The sequence below is a fragment of the Gracilinanus agilis genome, chromosome 2, assembly GCF_016433145.1.
Source record: "Gracilinanus agilis isolate LMUSP501 chromosome 2, AgileGrace, whole genome shotgun sequence".
Taxonomy (NCBI): Eukaryota; Metazoa; Chordata; class Mammalia; order Didelphimorphia; family Didelphidae; genus Gracilinanus; species Gracilinanus agilis.
The window spans coordinates 400,959,170-400,983,593 of NC_058131.1; the positions used below are offsets into that span (position 1 = coordinate 400,959,170).

A 24,424-nucleotide genomic window follows, 5' to 3' on the forward strand; every position below is an offset into this window, starting at 1 on the left:
AGTGGTCTAGGTCTCACTGCCACGCAGCAATCCAGATAAAAAATACTTGTATTGAAAAGAGAGGCATTTGCTCTTCTGGTAAACTTGGAATTTGCTGCCAAAGCACATCTTTTTAACATCATTTAATCATACTTTTTCAGGAAGGCTATCTGGCTGAAAATCACAGAGCCCCACAAGCTCAGAAGAATCAAAATGCGAGGTGCCAGGGGCAGCGAGGGGACACCGTGGATAGAGCAGCAGGCCTGGAGTCAGGAGGATCTGGGTTTAAATCTGGGTTTATACTTCCTAGCTGTGTGACCCTGGGCATGTCACTTACTCCTGTTTTGCCTAGCCCTTGCCCTTCTGTTGTTACTAAGACAAAAAACAAGAGTTTAAAAAAAGTTGCAAGTGACAACCAAGGGCAATAGAATGGCACATGACGTAAGCAGGCTGTGGCATATTATTAGCATTGACTTGTATCAACGACTGTCATGAAAGATACCATCGAGGAAGTGTATGATCAGAAAAGAGTGGGCCAATCACATAGTGAGAACAAGATGGAGCACTTAGGTGTTGCATTAGTCTCCACAAACTATGTTGTGTCCAATTCTTCATGACTCCCTTTAAGATTTTCTTGGCAGGATACTGGAGTGGTTTGTCATTTCCTCCTTCAGTTCATTTTACAAATGAAGAAACGGAGGCAAACAGAATTCAGTTGAAATGGATCTACTCTACTAATAAATACCTTAAGTCTAATATACTGTAAAAATTCCCAGAACTCTGTACTTGAAGATCACTTCCTGAAATAGTTTAATTTCTAAATACTAATTTTTGATAGAGGTAATCGTTGACTATCAGACTATAGAAAACAATTTTAAGTTATAAAATGTTGTCCTTTAGGAACAGGAAGGTATACAAACTTGTCATATTCTTAATGAAAACTTTAGTTTCTAATCCATACTTCACTGCTCCCTTATTGAGTCCCCTACATAGATTTGTGCTCCAAAAGGATATCTGTCTTTGAATTTTGGTTGACTTGGAAGATTATGACCCCCCACTTAACATTACTGATTTAAAAAAGCACTTCTTTTGTGGATGGTCAGTTCATGTGCAAAAAGGAAGAGTTGCTATGTGTGGGTGTGTATAACATAGGATAAAAATAAAGCCTAAGTGTATTTTTAAAGGCAAGTTACTAAACAGCTCCAATCAATTCAGCTTTATAGAACATAACACTTAAACAAAGATAAAAGAAAAAATAAAAATGTATTCTCACCAAATTCTAAGGTTACATAAATATATAGGTATTAAATGTTGGTGGAAATATACTTTGACACCACTTGTTCTCCAAATCAAACTGTTCTAATACCTAGAAAACAAACCAAGATAATAGTAAAAAGCAAGGGAAAATCTTAAAGCTTAAAAATCATGTCACAAATGTCATCAATATTAATTTGTTCTTCTTGCGAGTCCAAGCCATATATAAAAGTCAAGAGTGCCACAACTACATTTGCAAATAACTTTGTATTTTATGTTTACCTATATGGACTATAATAAAGCTCCTCTTAGAAATATTTTAAATCAAAATGATTTTCTGGTATTAACCAGGGCCAGTATACCAAGTGATTTGTACCCTGTAGCAATTCCTGAGGAAGGCCAGATCTGGGCAGTGAGGATAAAGAGACAGTTCAGTTTGAAATATGGATGCCAGATGGAGATCTACTGTTCTATTTTCTCAGGTCCCTTTACACTGCCTCGCCCCCCTCCCCCGCCCCCCAACTCTGACACTCTGGACAAGTAGTAAGTGTCTCATATCCCTTCAATTACACCTGAAAATGACTCTCATGAAGCTGGCCAAGTGTTGACTTTGATTTTCCTCTCATATAAACAGGTAAATGCACAGTGTGAGAACCGAGAATGATCCTTTCTGTTTTACTCAGGGACAGTCACAGGATGGAAAATAATGAGAAAAGTCAACAAAATTTTAACTATTTATCACTTAATTCCTTAAAAATATGACTTTTTAACATGTTCTTAGCTTTTAAACTCTTCAGCAATCAAGTCCCTTTACCACATTTTCCTATTTCAATTTCTAAAAGCCTACTATTCTAAATTTAATTCCCTTAAAACCCTCTATTCCCACATGGTTTGGTGTTTTCCTTCTTAGTTCCCCCTCAAAGAAGATGGTACAATACAGTATAATAGCTGCAAAACAGCATGAAAGGGGGCCAAGGTAGGTGGCTCAGTAGGTAAGAGAGCCAGACCTTCAGTTGGGAAGACTGGGTTCAGATCTGACCTTAGATATTTCCTAGCTATGTGACCCTGGGCAAGTCACCTAACCCTGTTTACCTAGCCTTTGCCCTTCTGAGCCCTTGCCCTCTATGAGCCCAAACAAATCAGTTGCTAAAGACTCAATTTCTCCTTTAAGGTTAAAAAAAAAAAAAGCTATCTTCTCTGCAAAGAGTGCTACAAAAAGAAAAGAAAGGAAACCCAAAATTGCTAAAATGATATCTGAATTTGCACCTAACTTAGGTGAAATGTGGTAACCACTGTATGAACTTCCTCATCTCTCCTCCTAGGCTTTAATTCTCTGGGATGGCAAATCCCATCAGAAAAACAGTTAAGATTTCTTAACTGCTTATGTAAGGAAAGGGATAGCTGAAACTGTCTAGTAATAAGTACTTTCAAAGACCATCCAACTGTGGCCTTCTATTTGACAAAGGCTTCTGGGCTCATCAAATGAATAGAAATGAGGAATTTCAAATATTCAGTTCTCCAAATATACAAAACCAAATAAAGTACAAGTACCTAGAGAATAAACACAAAGGCAGTCTTCTACAGGGTTTGAGCTTATATGATCTGGGGTTCTCTATTTTATCCTACAAGAGAAATTAAATAGTTCTCCCTAATATATGTATATGCATACATTCATTCAAGTTACTATAACCCAGGAAGATTTCTGGACATATGTATACTTGGAGAGTTAATGAATACCTGACCTTGAAAACATCGGTGCTAATGCAGAATGGGGGGAAAAAATCTTTCTAAGGATTGTTCACAAAACTTCTTTTAAAACATAATTCTGGGAAGGAAAGTAATGCTGTGTCTATATACTCAGTAAGCTGGTAAGAAAGTTGAATGATGACCCTACAAATCATAAATAAAACTAAATATCGTGATGTTTCTGCCCTCAAAAGTGAACATTTGGCATTTCCCAATCATTTGGTAAAATATTAGAAACCAGGTACACCTCAGTAATCATCAACGACATACCACCAAGTTTATATTCTAAAATAAACACTGGTCTACGGAAAAAATTTGCTACATAAGTAACATTTATTAATGTTCTGCTGTATTTACAGTTTTAACATAGTAAAACTCAAATTTGAATTACCACTCGGCAGAAAGCACGTCAGTCTACACTTACATTGCATCATAGTTTCTGCTAACACATTATAAAAGCAAGTCATACAGTTTACTAGGGATCATCTCAAAAGTCCCAAAGCCAACACTCTTCTCCCCCCAAAATCTCCTAGTCTCCATTTCCAGAGACAATAAAGTAAAATGAAATAAAATATAATAATGAGAGATGTAAAGAACTGTACTTTGTAATTTTTTCTTCTTTGTCCTTGATAATATAATAGCTTCATATGTAGTGAAAACATCTACCAAATCCCCAAAGTACTGAGTACAAAAGAAAAGGGTACTGTAGAATTTAGGTTACAGACTAATACTCGTATTACCTTGCAAAAAAGAACACTCATTCCTGACTACACCTTGAGTGAATTTTGTACTATGACTTTGTTTCCAGGTGTACACAAAACACAATTTAAGATTTATAGATTTATTTTAACAGTGTATACATATCATGTGCAGAAATGTAGTCTTAACAGTTTTCTAAACTTTTGAGAATATCCCTTCAAAATGGCCAGCATTATACATATCTTACACTGAAATATTTAATTCCAAATTCATTTTAAGATGGAGAATTAAATAAAGCAAGACTGCCCCCTACTGACTATAGGGACATAGCTCATGCTATTTTAAATGACTACAAACAATATATAAGGCATTATTAGTACATCACAGACTTGATTGCAATAGCTTTTTCAAACATTAACCACTAATGATTCAATGATTACAGAATTCTGCGTTAACTATTAAAATTTTACACCTAGAATCAAATAATGAGAAATTATCTTCAACAGTACTTTATTTTTTAAAGCAGGTGATTATTTCTTCTGTGTTTTGAGTCTTGATTCACTTCCTGCAGGTGTCCTGTTGCTTCTTGAGAGAGAATTCATAAATGCAGGAAGGCCTTGCCAGAAAACATCTGTCAGAAAAGGATATTGAATATTGAAACTATAGTTAGATTGTTATTTTGGACAAGAGAAGGATGTAGTACACAAAAGAATGCAGGATGTTTGCAGACATACAAAAAACGCACTCAACATTGTTGGAGGATTACTATACACTGATGTCATAAGCCAATGGTTAACTATTATTAAAAATTAGATAACCTTCTCAGTTAATAAACCCTCTAGAACTGAGATTCGGGGAAGGATGTGCTTGCTTTCCCTAAGGTCTTTTCCCTAAGGTTTGTGAGAGGAAGTACTAGGGAGCCAAGAATGCAGGACTTGAAAAGTCCAGATAGAGCTCTAGGTTTAAATCTAATGCTCGGCAGTTGTATGAGGACAGCAAAGTCACTTACCTTTACTTACCCTCTCTAAGGCTCGGCTGTCTCATCTGCAAAATAAGGATAACAGCCATGCTATCTACTTTACAGGGTTGTTATGAAGATCAAATGAAATGATGCATGTAAAGCAACCCTAAAACGTTAATGCCAAATAGTTGTTATTTTGTTCTCATCTTTTTGATGAAGTTTAGACAGAAACCTATTAGTGCTATTATTATTATTATTATTATTATTATGGACTGTCTTCAGAATCTCATATAAAAGGGGGCCATGAAAATAGCTATTCAAAGAACTCCGAGAGCAGTATTTTCCATCCAATATGAAACATACATAATATATCTGCATGATGTGTACAACATTTTGAACTACTCTTGAAGTTTTCTGGCTTTACCATGTCATTTAAAAAAAGACTTCCTCCAAGGACAGCCTTGGATATAGCATCAAAAAAATCACAATACCTGAACAGTACACACCAAACATGATAAACTACTTTAGGCTTGCAAGAAATGAATCAGGGGGCTGCTGGGTAGCTCGGTGGATTGAGAGTCAGGCCTAGAGACGGGAGGTCCTAGGTTCAAATCCGGCCTCAGACACTTCCCAGCTGTGTGACCCTGGGCAAGTCACTTGACCCCCATTGCCTACCCTTATCACTCTTTTGCCTTGGAGCCAATGGCTCCAAGACAGAAGGTAAGGGTTTAAAAAAAAAAAAAAAGAAAGAAATGAATCATTTAAAGAAGTGAAACATGCTCTAAAGAAATACATATTCTCAACTCGAGAAAATCTAAACAAATACCAGGTACTTGAGGAGGCTAGACAAGGAATGGCTCAACTATCACAATCTCACAGGACATTTGTTTAAGACTATGTTTTCTTTTTCTAAACTACTCTCAGTGCTACCAGAAGTTACTATAGATTCCTTTTGTGTATTATACAGCATTATAAGCTAAAAAATGATATTAAGAGTATGAATGGCATAGAAACCAGGGAAAATTAAGTCTTTCACATTCCTTCCCTTTTTCAATCTTTGGAACTTTGGTCTTAATTTAAAGATAAGAGTAACGGCATGGTGTAGTGAAAAGAATGCTGCATTTGGAGTTAGAAGACCTAAGTTAAAATGTTTAGCTCTGCCCTACTCTGTTGTGTGACCTGAGATAAATCACTCATCCTCTCCCTCAACCTCCATCTATAAAATGAGGTTAAAAGAGATGAACTCTGAGGACAGCTAGGTGGTTCGGTGGACTGAGAGCCAGGCCTGGAGATGGGAGATCCTGGATTCAAATCCGGCCTCAGACACTTTATAGTTGTGTGATCCTTGGCAAGTCACTTAACCCCACTTCTGTGCCCTTACTGTTCTTCTGCCTTGGAAGCAATGCATAGTATTGATTCTAAGATGGAAGGTACAAGGGGAGAGGGGGAGAGGGGGAGAGAGAGAGAGAGAGAGAGAGAGAAACTCAAAGATGTTTCTTTCCAGTTCTAAATGAAGCAAATCATAAAAGGTTAACTTTGCTTAGGAAGAAGATATGTAAGCACATAAGAAAAGAAGGAAGTGTATTGACTTTTAGGAAAATAAACAACTGCAAAAGACACAAAGAAGGAAAAAAGTTTATACTAAATGTAGACTTTGCAATGAGGTCACTGAATTTTTATTCATTCTTACTGTTTAATATTTTATCAGTTCCATTACTCCATACAAACTCATAAATTAAGCACTAACTTTGCTACAACATTAATGTTCTCTAAAGTATATGCTATAGTTCAGATGATGAATGACATTAGACCTTCCCTCAAAGGCTCTTACTACTTCAGCTTCAGTAAGTTAACTTTGCTGGATTTCTTAAAGTCAGTATAGCTACATAGTAAACATTAAAGAAAAAGGAGATCAGCTTGTCAAAGGGTGATTTCAACTACTGTGCTAACACCTTCTGTACTAAAAGCTACATGCTTTTTTTTCTCAAGCTAACACTCAAGTAACTCTTTTATGTCAGTCAGGGCAATGAAGTTTCTCCTCAATGAGGCAGAAGTGCTCATGACTTGAAATTAAGGACGAGACATTAATCTTCGGTAGAACAAAATCATTCTTTCTGAGGCACTGTGGGAAATTATAGATTTTCAGCGAAGCCTATATGGCAATTTTAACTCTTCTACTTTAAAGTTGTATATTCCAATAAAGCATGCAAGGGGGCAGCTAAGGAGCACAGTGTGATAGAGCAGCAAGCCTGGAATCAAGAAGCCCTGGGTTCAAATAAGACCTCAGACACTTTCTAACTGTGTGATCCTGGGCAAGTCACTTAATCCCATGACTAGCCCCTGCCCTTCTGTCTTTGAGTTATTAGTAGGGCAGAAAGTAAGAAGGCTTTTAAAAAAATTAATTATTGTTATTCAAACCTAGAAAGACCTTTTAAAAAAGAGGCAAAAAACCATATACTCATGCTTAGAAAAGGAAAATGGATAAAGGTGTTTATGCCTTCATTTTAAATAGCAATGGAATAAAGCTTCTGTTTGTCAGAAGATACCCGGACCTTTCCTTGCATTTATTTTTCTAACCAGCATAATACCTGATTCATCATATTCATTATATTCAGAGATGATAAATACAAGCATCCAACTATATCTCTCCCAGTCTTGATGGTTTTAAAGATTCATTGTATATTTCATTCATACAAATAGTCTCAAGAGTTTGGATTATATTAATTTCACCAAATTAGATAGGGAATTTTGAAATTCATGTAAACAGGTATTGGCAAATTGATTCTCTGTGTCAAGAGCACTTAAAGATCTTTAAAAGCAGATTCCTAGCACTACTTTGGATTTATTATTACACTACACTGGCTTCACTAAAGAATGAGTTATTTCCAAGGGAAGATTGCTTCCTTTAAATTCCAAAATTTTAACTATTTTGAATGGAAATATTTCTGACATTTATTACACATTCTCTGCCTTTTTAAATGTACTGAACATAACCTTTTCCTAATCTCTCACAGCATCATTATGAACATAAATTATTATACCTTGCTGTATTACAATGATGTCTATAGGGGTTGTTTACCCTGTGTTACAAAGGACTGGTTGCTCTACCAAGTTCTTGTCTCTTTTTTTAGTGCAGTAAAAAGAATAATGAATTTGGAGTGAGGGCCTAGGTTCAAATCCCATGACTACCTATTTGACCCTGGACAAGTCACTTGACTTCTCTGAGTCTGTTACTCATTTGTAAAAATAGAGACTAGACCAAGAGGTCTCTAAAATTGACCTTCAAGTTCTAATCTATGATCCTGGGATCCTGCCCTCCATGCCAGAAGGTGGAAACCTTACTTTTTCTTGATTTGATATGGGCCAAAAAACCAATAACAAGTTTGTTAAAATAAGAATAAGCATTGAGAGAAGGTCTTTCTTAGGAGTACACTTCACTGGCTTTCCCGCAGTGTTTGTGACATCAGTTTTATGGCTCATATGTTGTTTTAAGTTATTTCTTATTCTCAACTATGTTCACTGAAATTGAACTGTCAGATTATGTAATAACAATAGAAAACTGAAGTTACTATAAAGTCATTGAACTTTATACATTTTAGTGAATGGTTAAGTCTGTTCACAAGAGCAGGCTCTATCCTCTACAATGATACTAATGACAAACTTGTCAGAATTAACTAGCCAAAACCTACAGAGGATAGATAACACAGGAACTTCTCTATTCAATCAATCAATTAACAGTCATCAAACACCTACTTTTTGCTAAGTACCACTTATTCTTTTGCTCTAGCAAAAACATTAAAAAACATGTCTATTTTTGCCTTTTTTCCAAGAATTGATATTTAAACCAACCATTTTCCTAGCAAAGATTATCAGCAGTTTTAACAATATTAGAGCCCACTTTCCATATTTATTGAATTAAATTATTCTCTGCTACAGAGAAGGTAAATGTAAGAAGTGGGAAAGCTTTCACAGATAATTTTCTACAACAGTATCCTCATAACCATAGCAAATTGAGAAGTATAGAAGGTAGAAGATCCTGCTATGTTTGCTGATTACAAAAAAAGCTTTTGATTCACTGGAACAAATTATACTTGATAAGTTAGGGGGAGCTTGATCTAACAAGATGAGTCTTCATACCAAGTTACACCATAAATATAAACTAACCTTGCTCAATGATCCTATGGGGATAAATATCAGCAAGAATAAAGGAAACATGCATTTACTAAATATGTTTTTGAGTCATGAATGCAAACACTAGAGGTATCCCTATAGATGAAAGGATTTTCTAGTTGCTCTTTCTGCAGGTGACACTATGCTTATTGTATTTCAGAGCCCTTAAATTCAATCGGGTCTCATTAATAAGATAAAAATACCCTTAATGCCTAGCGAACTAACACAAGAGAAACCAAGTGATGAAGGCATATTGCCCAGATTTTAATAATTGGCTAGATGGCCTTCTATGGAGTTAATCCATCAGGACAAACACTACAGACAGACAATGAAACAGGCCCAGAGGTCAACAGGAAATGAGGCAAGATTACATTTTGGAAAAAACATGTAGTTGTTTCAATGATCCCAAGTTGTTCCCTGACATCAGGGCATACACCTTTTTGACCACCAACACTCTGTTCTGTGACTACAGATCATGAGACATCACAATCTCAAAAGAATTAGTATCTCAGGTGATCCAAAGAACAATGAAAAGGTTCAAAGTTGGTATAAACAGGATGTAATTATTTCCAATGATGAACTACATGTGGGAGGAGCATGAAACACATCATCAAGGAAGTGTATTATCTGAAAAGTGGCTAGGTTGATCATATATGGAAAGAGAGAAAGGAGAATATTCCAAGTGCAGCACTAGTATTTACAAAATGTTAATAAAGAATTAGAGAAAAGCCTACAATGTCTTGGCTCAATCCTCTATAGAAGACCTATGAAAAGATGTGTTCAAAAATAACATAAGATTAAAAGGCATAGGTCAATTGCAATATACTACAGTATAAGAACATCAATCCATTGAAAAACTCCAATATATTTAGTAGGCAAATCTAAACATGTATGATATATATCTCCTATCCCTTCAACAAGTAAAGAAAAATCAATTCTGTGGTCTAACACAGCTGTTTAGGCTTCTTCTGAGGCTTAGAAATAGAATTCAAAGGCTATTTTAGCCCAAACTGTTCAAATTGTACATCTCTAAATATTCCCGGAAGCACAGAATTACATCTACCAAAGGATTATCTGGTGTGGTTGTTACTTTTGCAAAAAGAAAGCAATTAAATGCAATATATTACTCTCAATGGAAATCTATGCTAACAGTTCTGGGAGAGTTGCTAAGAATGTAGTTATTCTTAAAACATACTCTGGACTACTACTGACAATAAAATTTAAATAGTAAATCTACATTGAAGAACCATTTTTTCCAAAGACTTTCTATTTCAAATCCTAATCATGTAGTACAATAAATTTAGAATTAAGCATCTCTACTGAAAAATGTCATCAGGAATTCTGTAAAAAGTTGCTAATTAACAAAAATATAATTTACAGAAATGTTTCATCAAAGTCAGTCTTCAAAGAGAAAGAGAGAATAAAGTCAACCCAAATTTCCCTATTACCTGAATACTCACTATATATCATTTGATGTAACTAAGCAGATGGAGGAATATAATTATCTGGTAACTGTTGAATAAAGACTAAATGTTTCTTCTAATGAAAAAATCAAGAGAAAAGAAAGATTGGCTCATCCCATTTAAGCAAACAGAATAAAAGTGTTACTAAGTACCTATCAGATAGACTTCTGAGAAGATATTTTTGTAGTAATGCTCTAATTTTTAAGTAGAAGATAAACAGGACAAAAGCTAAAAGTTCAAAAACAATTTTAAAGTTAATTTTAGGAACTACCATTACAGCAAGCCTACAAAATCAATGGAAGGAAAAAAAATATCATGCTATTTTGGGTAACAAATGGCTTAAGAGATATTTATATAATTTCTATAATGTTTAGACCTTCATTCTCACCCTCAAGGAATAGAGCTATAAACCCAAAGGTAAAAAGGGTTAAAGGATCCAAAAGGCTAAGGAATAAACCAAGGATTAAAAGAACTCTAAAATATTATTGAGAAAAAAATAGAATAAAATACAGCTAACAATAAGTCAGTGTTTCCAAGCCTTAAAGTGACATCGAACAAGAAAAAACACAAAAATGCATAACTGGTTTAAGGGTTTATGCCAGTGATGCATCCGAATCATCTATTTGTGTATCTGGAGTCTGACTTTAAATTAAATTCAAGAAAGACTAAATTTTTAAAGAATGTTACAAATTTCTAAGTAAGTTTTCTCATAGTGATTTTATAGAATATTCAATAATGGTTACTCTTTTGTCTATAAACATTTTCTAGAAGTAAAATTTCAGTATTCCCTTGAAGATATGAGATTTAACTATAATGTGAACTTTAATTAGATTCTTTGCATGATTTTTCATAAAAAGTGAGTCTATTATTCCCTTCCCTTATAGGTACCTAAATATATAAACACTTTTGTTGTAAACCTGCTTTCATTTAAAAGAAAATAATAAATTGTTAACAAGTAAGCAAAATATTTCAATTTGTTTCTCCCCAGGAAGGCCAAGTGGCTCTATAGTTAAAAAAAAAAAGGGGGGGGGGGCACGGAGCACCCAGGTCTCATTAATAAAAGTTCAAGTTCAAAAGCTGGAAACTATATACATATGTATATATGTATATTCATAGACACACACACACACACACACACACACACACACACACACACACACACGAGAAAAAGGCAGAGTCAGAGACACAGAGAACGAGCAGAAAAGGTATTTAGCCTGGACTGAAAAAAGGAGCAGACTATGACTCTACAGATTTGTTCAGTCCAAGAAAAATGGACCTTGGACAGAAACCACATTAATCTTGAGATGGTAGATTGAGGAATTCTATCTCAAAAGAATTTCAGTTAAGACTTTCTTTAAGTTGGACTCTTCTTATTTTCTATGTGTATATATATATTAGTCTGCCTGTACATATTTTCCACTGTACCAATTGCAAAGAAATTTTTTATGGCAATATAGAAAACTGGCCTGATAATGTAGTATGGCCATGAAGAATTAGCATAAAATAGTGAATTTGGAATAATTAGTGGGGAATTAAGTCTACATTCCCTAAAGTCTTAAAACATGAAACTTCTAAGAGTTAGATGCTAAAATTAATTTAAGCATTTCATTTAGATGTAACTTAAAAACCTGAACAGAAATATGTAATAAAAATACATGTATTAGGGATATGACTTAGAAACAAAACTTCAATACCTTTAGTAAATAAAGAGAACTCTGGTCCTGGGGAGGGTTGAAAAAGTATCTGGCATCTTCCGAACCTTTGCATAATTGATAAATCCTCTGAGAAACAGAAGAAAGCCTAAAAAGATTTTTTAAAAAAACACAAGATTTGATCACTACTATAAAGAATTTATGCTTACAGAAAGAAAGCTCAAATATAACTCCAAAAATTATTATGTAAATCCAATCTCCACTTCAAATATATTTTATGATGGCCATGTACCAGAAATGTCATCCTGAAATGAAGGAGAATCTGTAACTATATCTCTGCTAAAAAGAAATTAAAATATAGGAATTTTTCTGTAACATTTCCAAAGTAGTTTCCACACACAGTTTCTACTAATTAATAAAATCAAAGAAACACAGAATCAAACTTTCGGGGTACATTTTGTATATATCCAAGAAAGATAGGGCTAAATCACTTAATTGGCTTAAATGGGCACATAAATTCCTTCTTATGGTTCAAAAGATACTCTGAGAGTTAATCACTAAGGATTAAAGATAACAAATTTACCAGGTTTTATGAATTACATTCACCATTTTCCAAAGATATTTTTCTGCAGACCTCATTCTGGTCTTCCTTACCGTCAGCACACTAATACTCTCCACTAGATGGCAGGATTTCTTTACCTACAAAAGTGGTTTCAACCCTTTTTTTCTCACCATCTTTTAAAAAAAGAGTAAGGAATAAATAAAGGCTGGGAAGAGCAAAGCATGGCTCCACTAAAGTCAAGATCAGATCTAGTATTGGTCAAATACATCATCATCACAGCCACTAGAGACTGCAAGGAAGAATGTGTCAAATGAGTAGTAGAAACTTGCAAATAAAGTATTTTCCCAAAAACTAAATGTATTATGTGATAGCATATGTACAACCTATATTTTATTATCTGCTTTCTTGGAAGGGGGGGAAAAAAGAAAGATTTTTGGACAAAGCCAATATGAAAATTTTTTTCTCTTAGATAAGCATAGTTAATAATATAACTTATTACATATTTATAATCAATCACATGTATTATATTACCATGTTACATAAAGTAATATATATGTAAAAAAGAAAAGTGCAAATAAATAAGTGCAAGGAAAAACATGGAACTATTTGATAATTGTCATATAACTTTTTACTTTGTGGAAAATGATCATGTCATAGCATGATTTTTAGTTTATTATAGATGCCTTCATATGAAATTCATAAGGTATCTTGCTTCTAAATAATACATATGGGCAACTAATTGGTATAGTGCATAATATGTTAGACTTGGACTCAGGAAGGCCTGAGTTTAAAAAATATCCATATGCTTAACTCCTTTTATTTTCTAGTATTTATATGGTATTGTTTTTAAAATACCTTACTGTGTAACAACCTCTCAGGAAAGTTCTAAAATTCTGAAAATAGGAAAAACAGGAAAACTTTTTTTTTTATTTCTATTTTACAAATACTTACCTAATATAAGGAAAACCCACCAGAGCCAATACTGACCATCAAAGTAGCCAGGGAAATAAGTGGAAAACTAAAAAATAAACATTTAAATAATTTTCAGGAGTAGAATTTCCTATTTTATCATGAATACAATGAAAAATAGCTAAGAAGTTTAGTGACATGCAATATTGGTTTACTTTTATCAAAAATATTCAATGTAACAGCATGGGTTCCAATTTTCTAGACTTCTTCATATGAGATAAAGAAGGAGAGAGGGAGGGAGGAGAGAGAGAGAGAGAGAGAGAGAGAGAGAGAGAGAGAGAGAGAGAGAGAGAGANGAGAGAGAGAGAGAGAGAGAGAGAGAGAGAGAGAGAGAGAGAGAGAGAGAAGAGGAGAGACAGAGAGAGAGAGACGGAGACAAAGAGGAATTTTTAAAACTCTTACGTGGGGGCAGCTAGGTGGTTCAGTGGTTTGAAAATTAGGCCTATTGATAGGAAGTCCTACATTCAAATCTGGTTAGTTTTGTGACCCTGGGCAAATTCTTAACTCCCACTACCTAATCCTTACTGCTCTTCTGCCTCAGAATCAAAACAAAGTATTGATTTTAAGACAGAAATTAAGGGTTTAAAAAAAAAAACCAAAAACTCTTATATTCATGTATTTATCTAAGACTTAATACCAAATCAAATGGTTTATTCAATCACTTCGGTTTTCTACAAATTAGTCAAAACACTCATTTGGTAATTTTGATGAAAAGGTTAATTTCCCCCTTAGTTTTCCATTGGTTATATGGTATAATACAGACACAGGCTAAAGCAGTTTAATAAAGGAAAGGTTTTACATCTTAATAATTTTGGGGTTTACTTTAGATTAAAATTTGTGCAACAAATATACAACTACACAAATAATTTTAAAGAATGGGAATATCTACAAGGAGAGTTTTTTGTTCTCTACTTTTCAGAAAGACATTAATAAACCTTTTGGGAATAAAAAACTATAATAATTCAATGAAGATGCACTAATGAATTTAAAAAGCCAACTATAGAAAATATTTTCTCTTAGGAAAGTGTGAAATTATCAAACTTGAAATTAGGGGAATTTTAAAGTTTAATTTACACTTCTTTTCCAATTTGAGTTATTTCTTACATAAGGTCCCATGACAGTATCCTTGAATCATTTAGGTCAAATAATGGATTTACTCAAAAAGTAGTGGTCTAAAGGCTTTTTGGTCCCTGGATCATTTTGTGGTAGATTTCCATACAACTTACCCTGACAATCAGGATCCACTTAATTAAAGACAGGCCAAACCCTGAAATGGCCCCATATCTTCCTGCGGCTGAGGTGGTCAGACAGAAAGATAGGAAAAACCCAATCCAGTTAAAGAGGAATGCCACTGGAAAAGCAAGAGAAAATAGAATATAAAAATATATATTAACTCAGGTATAAGGTAAAGTTGCTTGCAAATTTTATTTCAACAATACTCACAAGAACAAGAAAGGGCCTCCTTCCCTAAACCCTAAAATTCCCAAGAAAATATCCACTTAGCCTAATCAAAAATCTTCAGTGTCCCTAGAGCTTCTAGCAAACTCTTTGGCTATTTAAGGGCCCCCTACAATATGGCTCCAACATACATTTCTCAGCTTTATTTCATATTACTCCCTTTCATATACTTTATAATCCAATAAAACTAGAAATGATTCCCTCGTATCAACATGCCATCCATCTCCCACCTTCCAGTATTTGCAAAGACTGTATCCATGCAATTCCCTCACTGCTTGAAAATAACTCCCATTTCATCACTCACTCCATCCTTTGCACTCTTCTCCAGTGGTCCCAAACTACCACCCACCAAAAAAAAAAAAAAAAAAAAAAAAAAGCAAATGTGCTTAAGAGCAGACTATTTTACTTTTGCTTTTGTATCCCTAATGTCAATCACACTTTTGTAAATGCTTGTGGCACTGAAGTGAAAAAACTTTATTGCAAAAAATGTAGTTGTGCTTCTTTTCAGTCTAAATTCTTAGGGTTTTTTATTCACCTCCTGCAAATATTTTAAACTTTGATTAAATTGGAACATAAAACAATTTGCTGAATATTTAAAGTGTTCAAGCTCTTCAAATTTCTTTTAACTATAAGGAATACATTTACCCTTACCAAACCTCTAGCTGTCCACAATCTTTAAAGAGATTATTAGACAACTTTGCCATTAAAATCCCTCACCATTAAATACAGCAAATAAAAAAAAAAGACTGCTACCTCCTAGTGGATATTAGGAAGGAAGGAAGGAAGGAAGGAAGGAAGAAGGAGGTGAAGGGGAGGGAGAGAGAAAAGGGAAGGAGAGAAAAAAAAGAAAGAAGGAGGGAGGGAGAGGAAAAGAAACAAAAGAACAAGGTCAACTCTGATCTTTTAAACAAAAGGACTCCTGGAGAAAACTGTTCAGGTAAAGAAACAATGTTCCTGTTCTACAAGTCAGATAGGGGTAGGAATAGTAATGAAGCAGAAGTGGTATAAACTGAAGCATTCTCATAAAGACTTTAATTATAGTTTTCATAAATATGCATGGGGAGAGAAGAGGAAATGAGAGAATACTAAAATATAAATGTGATAATGCTCAGACTATTTGTTTCCTCTCTCTGGGATAAACACAATAAAATGGCTCCAATCACTATATATACTTACTGAAAAAAGTTAGCATGAATATCCCATCATTTCCTATCCTCAGCTGGTCAGCATCATCAAAATCATCCCTTGCTACAAAATCATCATCCTAATATGAAAAGAGAAAGGATAATGAAAATTAAAGTACTCAGTGCTTCTGAGGGAAAACAAAAACTGACCCAAAAAAAGTGTTAACAAATGAGATTTTTTATTTCATCTTGAATTAAGACAGAGCTTATACATTAAGAAAAACATAACCAATCTAAGATTAAATATTAACTACATAACCTGATTATATACAATAGAAGTAACATTTCTTCTCAATAAAATACTTTAACAAAGTATCTGCCTCCCAACTATTTTATGAAGTATGTTGTATTACCACCTCCCTATTACAGATGATGGAAACTAAGGCTCAGATATATTAAATGGTTTTTCTGTGGTCACACAGTAAAGGATTACAGCCAGAATTTTAACTCATCTATATTTGACTACAAGCATTTACTTTGCTTTTAAATGAAACAAGTTTAGGCTGCGCACACACAAAAAAATCTTTTTAAATGTTCTAATATGTCTACTTCTTTATATAATTAAAAATGAATAAGGCAGTGGATAGAGTGCTGGGCCAGGAATCAAGAAAGACTTCTCTTCCTGGGTTCAAATCTGGCCTCGGACTCTTGAGCTGTATAAGCCTGGGCAAGTCACAACTCCATTTGCCTAAAAACAAAACAAACAAACAAAAAAAAACCAACGAAAAAAACAAGCAATAAAAAATGGTTTTGGTTACAGAAAACCTGACAAATACCAGCAAGTGAGTATTTACATACAGAAAGGACAGAAAAAGAGAATTTTTATATGAAACTGCCAATCTCCACTACATCAAGCTTGTTTTTTAAAGTATATTAACACAGGGACAGATAGGTGGCTCAGTAATTAAGTGCCAGGCCTAGAGATGGTAGGTTTTGGTCACTTCCTATTTGTGTGACCCTGGACAAGTCTCTTAACCCATACTGTCTAACCCTTACTGCTCTTCTGTTTTAGTATTAATTCCAAGACCTAAGACTGAAAGTAAGGGTTTTTAAAAAGAAAAAAAAAAAAAGAAAGTATATTAACACAGTTAGCATGTTAGTTACAAAGGTGTCCTGTTGTCTTTCCCTCAAAATCTGTTTCCTTTTTTTAATGCTTTACTGATGGACTTTTTTATTATTTTTTTTAGATCACCATTATTATCCTTCTCCCCAGCAATTCTCCATCATTCCCATCCCCCAAACTCCCTTTCAGTAAATGATTAGAGTTAAGCAAAACAAATCTATACATAGCCATGTCCAAAAATCTAGGTCTTATTCTCCTTTCTTTCTGTCAAGCAAGGGAAAGCAAGTTTCATCACTGCTCCTCCAAAAGACTATGGTCACTGCACTGTTAAAAGTTAAGTCTTACTGAAATTGTTCTTCTTTATTGTTTTCTTTAATGTTACAGCTTTCACATAAATTGTTCTCCTGGTTCTCCTTACTTCACCCAAGTACTCCCAGGTTGTTCTGAATTTATCCCTTTATTTCTTTTAAATTCAATTTTATTTTCAGTTCAAAATTCTCTCCCTCACTCTGTCTCCACCCAGTGAGACAGCAAAGGAATCAAAGCCCATTACAAATATGTATAGTCATGCAAAACAAGTTCTTGCATTTTATTTTATTTTATTTTATTTTAAAACCCTTGTACTTTCAGTGTATTGTCTCATAGGTGGAAGATTGGTAAGGGTGGGCAATGGGGGTCAAGTGACCTGCCCAGGGTCACACAGCTGGGAAGTGGCTGAGGCCGGGTTTGACCCTAGGACCTCCTGTCTCTAGGCCTGACTCTCACTCCACTGAGCTACCCAGCTGCCCCCAAGTTCTTGCATTTTAAAACATTCAATAAATTTTATCCCTTTATTTCTTATGGTGCAAAAAGATTCCATTATATTCAAACACCACAATTTGTTCTTGGCCACAAACCAAAAAAATCTGTTGTACAAATGGATCCCTTCTTTTTTTGTTTTAATTCATTAAAACATCATAACCCAAACCCTAAATTCATCAGTAAGATGAATGCCAAGTACAGGTACTGCTGGGTCAAAGAGTAGGCAAACCTAACTAACTGGGAACAGTTCCAAACTGCTTTCCAGAACAGTTATATTGGATTCAGAGATCCTTCAAAAATGCATTTGTTGGATTGCACCTTCTGCCCAACAACTTTGTTATTTTCTCTCTCTCTTCTTTTTTATTATCTTTGCTAGACTGATGCAATTGAAAACTCAGAGTTGTTTTAATTCATATTTTATTATTCATGATTTCAAATATTTTTATATGGTTATTACAAGTTTTTCTTTGAGGAGTTGACTTCATATCCTCTGGCCATTTTATTGAGGTTTACTACATAGATTATAATATCATTTGCAAAGTAATAATTTTGGCTTCTCTTTATCTATACTTATTCTCTGAATTTCTTTTTTAATTGTTACAGAGGCAGCTAGATGGCACAATAGGTAGATAGTGCACTGTTACATACACATGGTATGAGGAAGGCCTGAGTTCACATCTAACATCAGATGCTTTACTAGCTGTCTGACCCTAGAAATGTCACTTAAAAAATATCTGCCTCAGTTTTCTTCATCGGTAAAACTGAAATAATAATAATAATAATAATAATATTTAATTTGTAGGGTTGTGAGGATCAAATGAGATAATTGCAAAATACCTGGCACATAGTAGACACTATATAAATGTTCACTGTTAGCTTTTATTATAGAGATAGCAGGCATTTCCAGAACTATATTAAATAGTAGTAGCAATAATGGACATACATGATTTCTGACTTTTCTGGAAAGAACTGTAGCATTATCATATTAAGGAAAAGTTTATTTCTGTTTATGTGTTTTAATGGCTTTTTTAAAAAGCGGTGGTTGTACTTCTGTCAAAAGAGGCAGTGTGGGAGAAGCCCAAAGAGCAGGGTACCAGTCCTAGCCCTGACATATACTTGCTATCTGAACCTAACATATCACCTACCTCTCTGGACTCTTTGGACAACTGTCATTTTTTTTCCTTTGACCAACAAATTCTTAGAATTATACTATTTAGTCTCCATTTAAATTTGAACATTTTCTTTAAAGATCCTTTATTGATCACAAGTTTTATTGCATGGAGGGCATAAGAAAGTTTCCAAGCACTTCATTATGGCTTAGAAATGATCATGGGTTTTCAGTGTAGGTTCTACTAATCTGGAAAAGCTTCAGTGATCCATCCAATAAAAAACAAGGTAGAATATAGTAATAATGATAATAATGAAATGATTGAAAATGAATATTGTGAAATTGTAATGACCAAGTTTTACCTCAAAGAAAAAATATGAAAAGGCATTTATTTACTCAACCTTCTTTGCACAAGTGTGGGACCAAGAGCTTGGAACACTGCAAAGAAGGTCATATTTTTTTCAATGATTGGTTAGTTTTGCCTATTCCACCCCTCCTTCTCCCCACTTTAAAATGATTTTTTAATTCTTTGTTATTAGGGATGGCCCTCTGAGAAAGGAAAGAAAGAAGGAAGAATACAATGGGAAGTGTAAATGACATAAAAACAAAAGACAAAAATAAGCATTTATTTTAGGGGGCAGCTAGATGGCTCAATAGATTGAGAGCAAAGGCCAGACCCATGCTAAGACCACTGGCCTCAGACTTCCTGGCTGTAAGACTCTGGACACTTAACACCATTCCCTAGCCCTTTCTCACTCTTTCTGCCTTGGAATCAATATACCATATTGATTCTAAAACAAAAGATAAAGATTTTTTTAAAGTATTTATTTTTAAAAACACTGGCCACCTAAGTGTGTCTTTCATCCAAAGATCAACCTACTTAAATTCTGGAGAAGGCTGGCCACCTGAGGAATTTTTTTGACCACAGCAATTCATGAAACCATCTATTTGGGTGATTAAAAATCACAGATCATTTAAAGTAAGAAAGTCTCCTTTATCCAATCTCAACAAAATTGTTCTAACATACCTTTAAATTAAATTTATACAAACACTAAACCAATTATTCCCTTATAGGGACTATTCAATTTTAAGCCAAACATATCTCCTAGTATAGCTATATGGAATTTCTGCCACGATGAGACTTGAAAAGGTGGTGGTAAAGAGAAATAGGGAGAGAGAGCAATAAATTGATTTTACCTATGTTTCCCACTAATTGATATTTTTAAACATTTATTAATATTCATTTTTAACATGGTTACATGATTCATGCTCCTACTTTCCCCTTCACCCCCTGCACTCCCCCCATCCATGGCTGATGCACATTTCCTCTAGTTTTGTCATGTGTCCTTGATCAAGACCTATTTCCAAATTGTTGGTAGTTGCATTGGTGTGGTAGTTTCGAGTCCACACCCTCAATCATGTCCACCCCGACCCATGCGTTCAAGCAGTTGTTTTTCTTATGTTTCCTCTCCTGCAGTCCTTCCTCTGAATGTGGGCAGCGTTCTTTACCATAAATCCCTCAGAATTGTCCTGGGTCATTGTATTGCTGCTGGTACAGAGGTCCATTACATTCAATTTTACCATAGTAAATCAGTCTCTGTGTACAATGTTCTTCTGGCTCTGCTCCTTTCGCTCTGCATCTGTTCCTGGACTAATTGATATTTTTGTTAGGACCAAGTCAATTTATCCATTCTTAAAAATGCTTTTGGCCTTAGATACTTTTGAGCTGTGTCACCTTGGGCAAACCACTTAACTCCCACTGATTAGCTTTTAACATTATTGTGCCTTGGAACCAATACACAGTATTGATTCCAAGACAGAAGGAAAGGGATTTTAAAAAAAAGAAATACTTTATTTTAAAATTTTTGACAATTTCTTTGTGTAAAAAATTAATTCCAAGGCATCTCATCCCTTTTCCCTTCCCTGCACCACAGAAAGCATTCCCCCTGCCTAAAAAAAAGTATATAAATGATGTTTTTCTTGTTCCAATTTATCAGTTCTTTCTCTAAAAGTAGCCACTGGGGGCAGCTGGGTAGCTCAGTAGATTGAGAGCCAGGCCTAGAGATGGGAGGTCCTAGGTTCAAATCTAGCCTCAGACACTTCTCAGCTGTGTGACCCTGGGCAAGTCACTTGACTCCCATTGCCTACCCTAACCACTCTTCTGCCTTGGAGCCAATACACAGTAAAGACTCCAAGACGGAAGGTAAGGGTTTAAAAAAAAATTAAAATAAAATAAAGGTAGCCATTCACCAAGTTATTCTTCAAATATTAATTCTACTGCTATATATAATGTTCTTTAGCCATATGTATTCTTGGTTCTGTTTGTTTTGCTCTTCATTATTTCATGTAGGTCTTTCCAAGTTTTTTTCAAAATTAACCTGTTCATCATTTCTTAAGGTACAGTATTCCATCACAATCATATACCACAACTTATTCAGTCATTCCTCAATTGAGGGACATCCCCGCAATTTCCAGTTCCTTGCTACCACAAAGAGAGCTGCTATAAATATTTTAGAACATATAGATTCTTTTCCTTTTTCCCTGATCTCCTTGGGAAATATACCCCAGGGTGGTACTGCTGGACCTAAGGGAGTACACAGTCTTATAACTCTATAGGCATAATTCCAATTGCTCTCCAAAATGGCTGGATCAGTTCACAGCTCTACCAACAGTGTATTATTGTCTCCATTTCCTCACATCTCCTCTAATATGTCATTTTGTCCTTTTATCATTTTAGCCAATATGATAAGGTAAGATATCTCAGAAGTTTTTATTTGAATTTCCCTAATTAATAGTAACTTTAGAGCATTTTTTAAAAACATCTATGCAGATTTGATTTCTTCATCCAAAAACCGTCTATTCATATCTTATATCAATTGGGGGAGGGGCTCTTATAAATTTGGCAGCTTTCTATGTATTTGTGATATGAGAGACCTCTACCTAAGAAACTGTCTATAAACTTTTCTCACCAATTTTCTGCTTTCCTACTATTTTGGCTATGTTAATTTTATTTATACAAAACCTTTTTAATTTAATGTAATTCAAAATCTCTCTTTTCTATCTCATAATGCTTTCTATTCTTATTTATTCACAAATTCTTCTCCTATCCATAAATCTGATAGGTAATATGTTATCATTACTTCTAATTTGCTTATATCTCCTTTTATGTCTAGAACATATATCCATTTTGATCTTATCTTAGAAAATTGTGTAAGACAGATCAATACACTGTAGTAAAATCGAATGTAATGGACTTCTGTACTAGCAGCAATGCAAGGACCCAGGACAGTTCTGAGTAATTTATGGTAAAGAACGCTACCCACATTCAGAGGAAGAACTGCAGGAGTGGAAACACAGAAGAAAAGCAACTGCTTGAACACATGGGTTGAGGCAGACATGATTGGGGATGTAGACTCGAAACTACCACACCCATGTAACTATCAACAATTTGGAAATAGGTCTTGATCAATGACACACGTTAAAACTAGTGGAAATGTGCATTGGCTATGGGGGGAGGAAGAAATGGGAGGGGGGTGAAGGGGAAAGTAAGAGCATGAATCATGTAACCATGTTAACTTTTCTAAAAAATAAAAATTATTAAAGGAAAAAAAATACTAAAAAAAAAATTTTGTAAGATATTGATCTATACCTAGTTTCTGTCAAACTACTTTCCAACTGTCCCAGCAACTTTTACCAAATAGTAAGTTCTTATCCCCAAAACTCTGATTTATACTTTTGTCAAATACACAGTTACTATAATATTTTACTGCAGTTTGTTGTATGTCTATTCTGTACCAATGATCTACCTATTTCTTAGTTGGGTCCAGAGTTTTGATAATTACTGCTCTATAATACAATTTAAAATCTGATATTACCTTTACATTTTTTCATAAATTCCTTAGATATTCTTAAGCTTTTGTTTTCCCAAATCAATTTTGTTATTATTTTTCATATTTGATAAAATAATTTTTTGGTACTTTAATTGGGATGGCATTAAATAAGTAGATTAGATTAGGCGGGAATGTCGTTTTAATTATATTAGCTCTGCCTACTACCCATAAACAATTGATATTTCTACAATTATTTAAATCTGACTTTGTTTAGAAAGTGTTTCATAAGTATGTTCTTGTTGCTGGATTTGTTTTGGAAGTACACTCCCAGGCATTTTATTCAATCTGTAGTTATCTTAAATCAGTGGTTCCCAAACTTTTTTGGCCTACCGCCCCCTTTCCAGAAAAAAATTACTTAGCGCCCTGGAAATTAATTTTTAAAAATTTTTATAGCAATTAATAGGAAAGATAAATGCACCTGTAGCCATCATCGCCCCCTGGATCGCTGCAGCACCCATCAGGGGATGGTGACTCCCACTTTGGGAATCACTGTCTTAAATGGTATATCTCTTCCTATCACTTCTTGCAGGTCTTTGTTATATATGAAAATGCTGATTATTTATATGGGTTTATTTTATATGCTGCCACTTTGCTAAAATTATTGATAGTTTCAACTAACTTTTTAGTTGACTCTCTAGGATTTTCCACACACACAATCATATCACCTGCAAAAAGAAATCATTGAATTACCTCTTTGTATCCTTCAATTTCCTTTTCTTCTTATTGCTATTGCTAGCATTTTTAATACAATATTAAATAATATTGGTAATAATGAGCATCTTTGTTTCACTCCCATTTTTACTGGGAAGGCTTATAGCTTATCTCACTACAAATAATACTTGCTGATGTTTCAGGGAGATGCTTCAAATCATTTTAAGAAAAAAACCATTTATATCTGCTTCCCAGTGTTTTTAAAAGGAGTTTTGTATCTTGTCAAATGCTTTTTCTGCATTAACTGATTCATATGATTGTTACCTTTGCTACTGATATAGTCAATAACGCTAATAGTTTATCTCATATTAAATCATCTCTGCTTTCCTGGTATAAATACATTGGTCCCAATGTATAATCTTGGTGATATATTGTTGTACTCTCCTAGCTAGTATTTTACTTGGGATTTTTGCATCCCTATTCATTAATGAAATTGGTCTATAATTTTTTTCTCTGTTTTTGCTCTTCCTGTTTAGGTATCAGTATTATATTTGTTTCATAAAAGGAGTTTTGTAGGACTCCTCTACCTATTATTTCAAACAATTTGGCACTGAGTAAGTAGATTACTTTCCAAGTCTTAGGTAAAACATTAAACAGGTAAGTGAACTCAAGTCACCAAAGAAAACAATTAATTCACTGTTGTCCACATTAGGATGTTGTAGGAGAAGATCTAGATCCAACTTATCTAACTGCCTTAGATTTGACTTGATAAAATTTCTGCCAACAACACAGGATCAAGAGGCTTCCACATTGG

The 24,424-nt window shown here is 34.3% G+C and overlaps 1 protein-coding gene across 1 annotated transcript in view; it reads right to left on the reverse strand.

Annotated features, from left to right (window-relative positions):
* Window positions 1-3,293: 3,293 nt before the first annotated feature.
* NDFIP1 (Nedd4 family interacting protein 1) overlaps window positions 3,294-24,424 on the reverse strand; it is a 156,991-nt gene continuing 135,860 nt past the window's right edge. The window contains exons 4-8 of the mRNA XM_044659872.1: window positions 16,090-16,177; window positions 14,682-14,806; window positions 13,438-13,504; window positions 11,967-12,072; window positions 3,294-4,309 (exon numbers count right to left, since the gene is read on the reverse strand). Coding sequence (XP_044515807.1) covers window positions 11,969-12,072; window positions 13,438-13,504; window positions 14,682-14,806; window positions 16,090-16,177 — 384 coding nt within the window. The 3' untranslated portion in view covers window positions 3,294-4,309; window positions 11,967-11,968. The remainder of the gene's footprint in view (window positions 4,310-11,966; window positions 12,073-13,437; window positions 13,505-14,681; window positions 14,807-16,089; window positions 16,178-24,424) is intronic.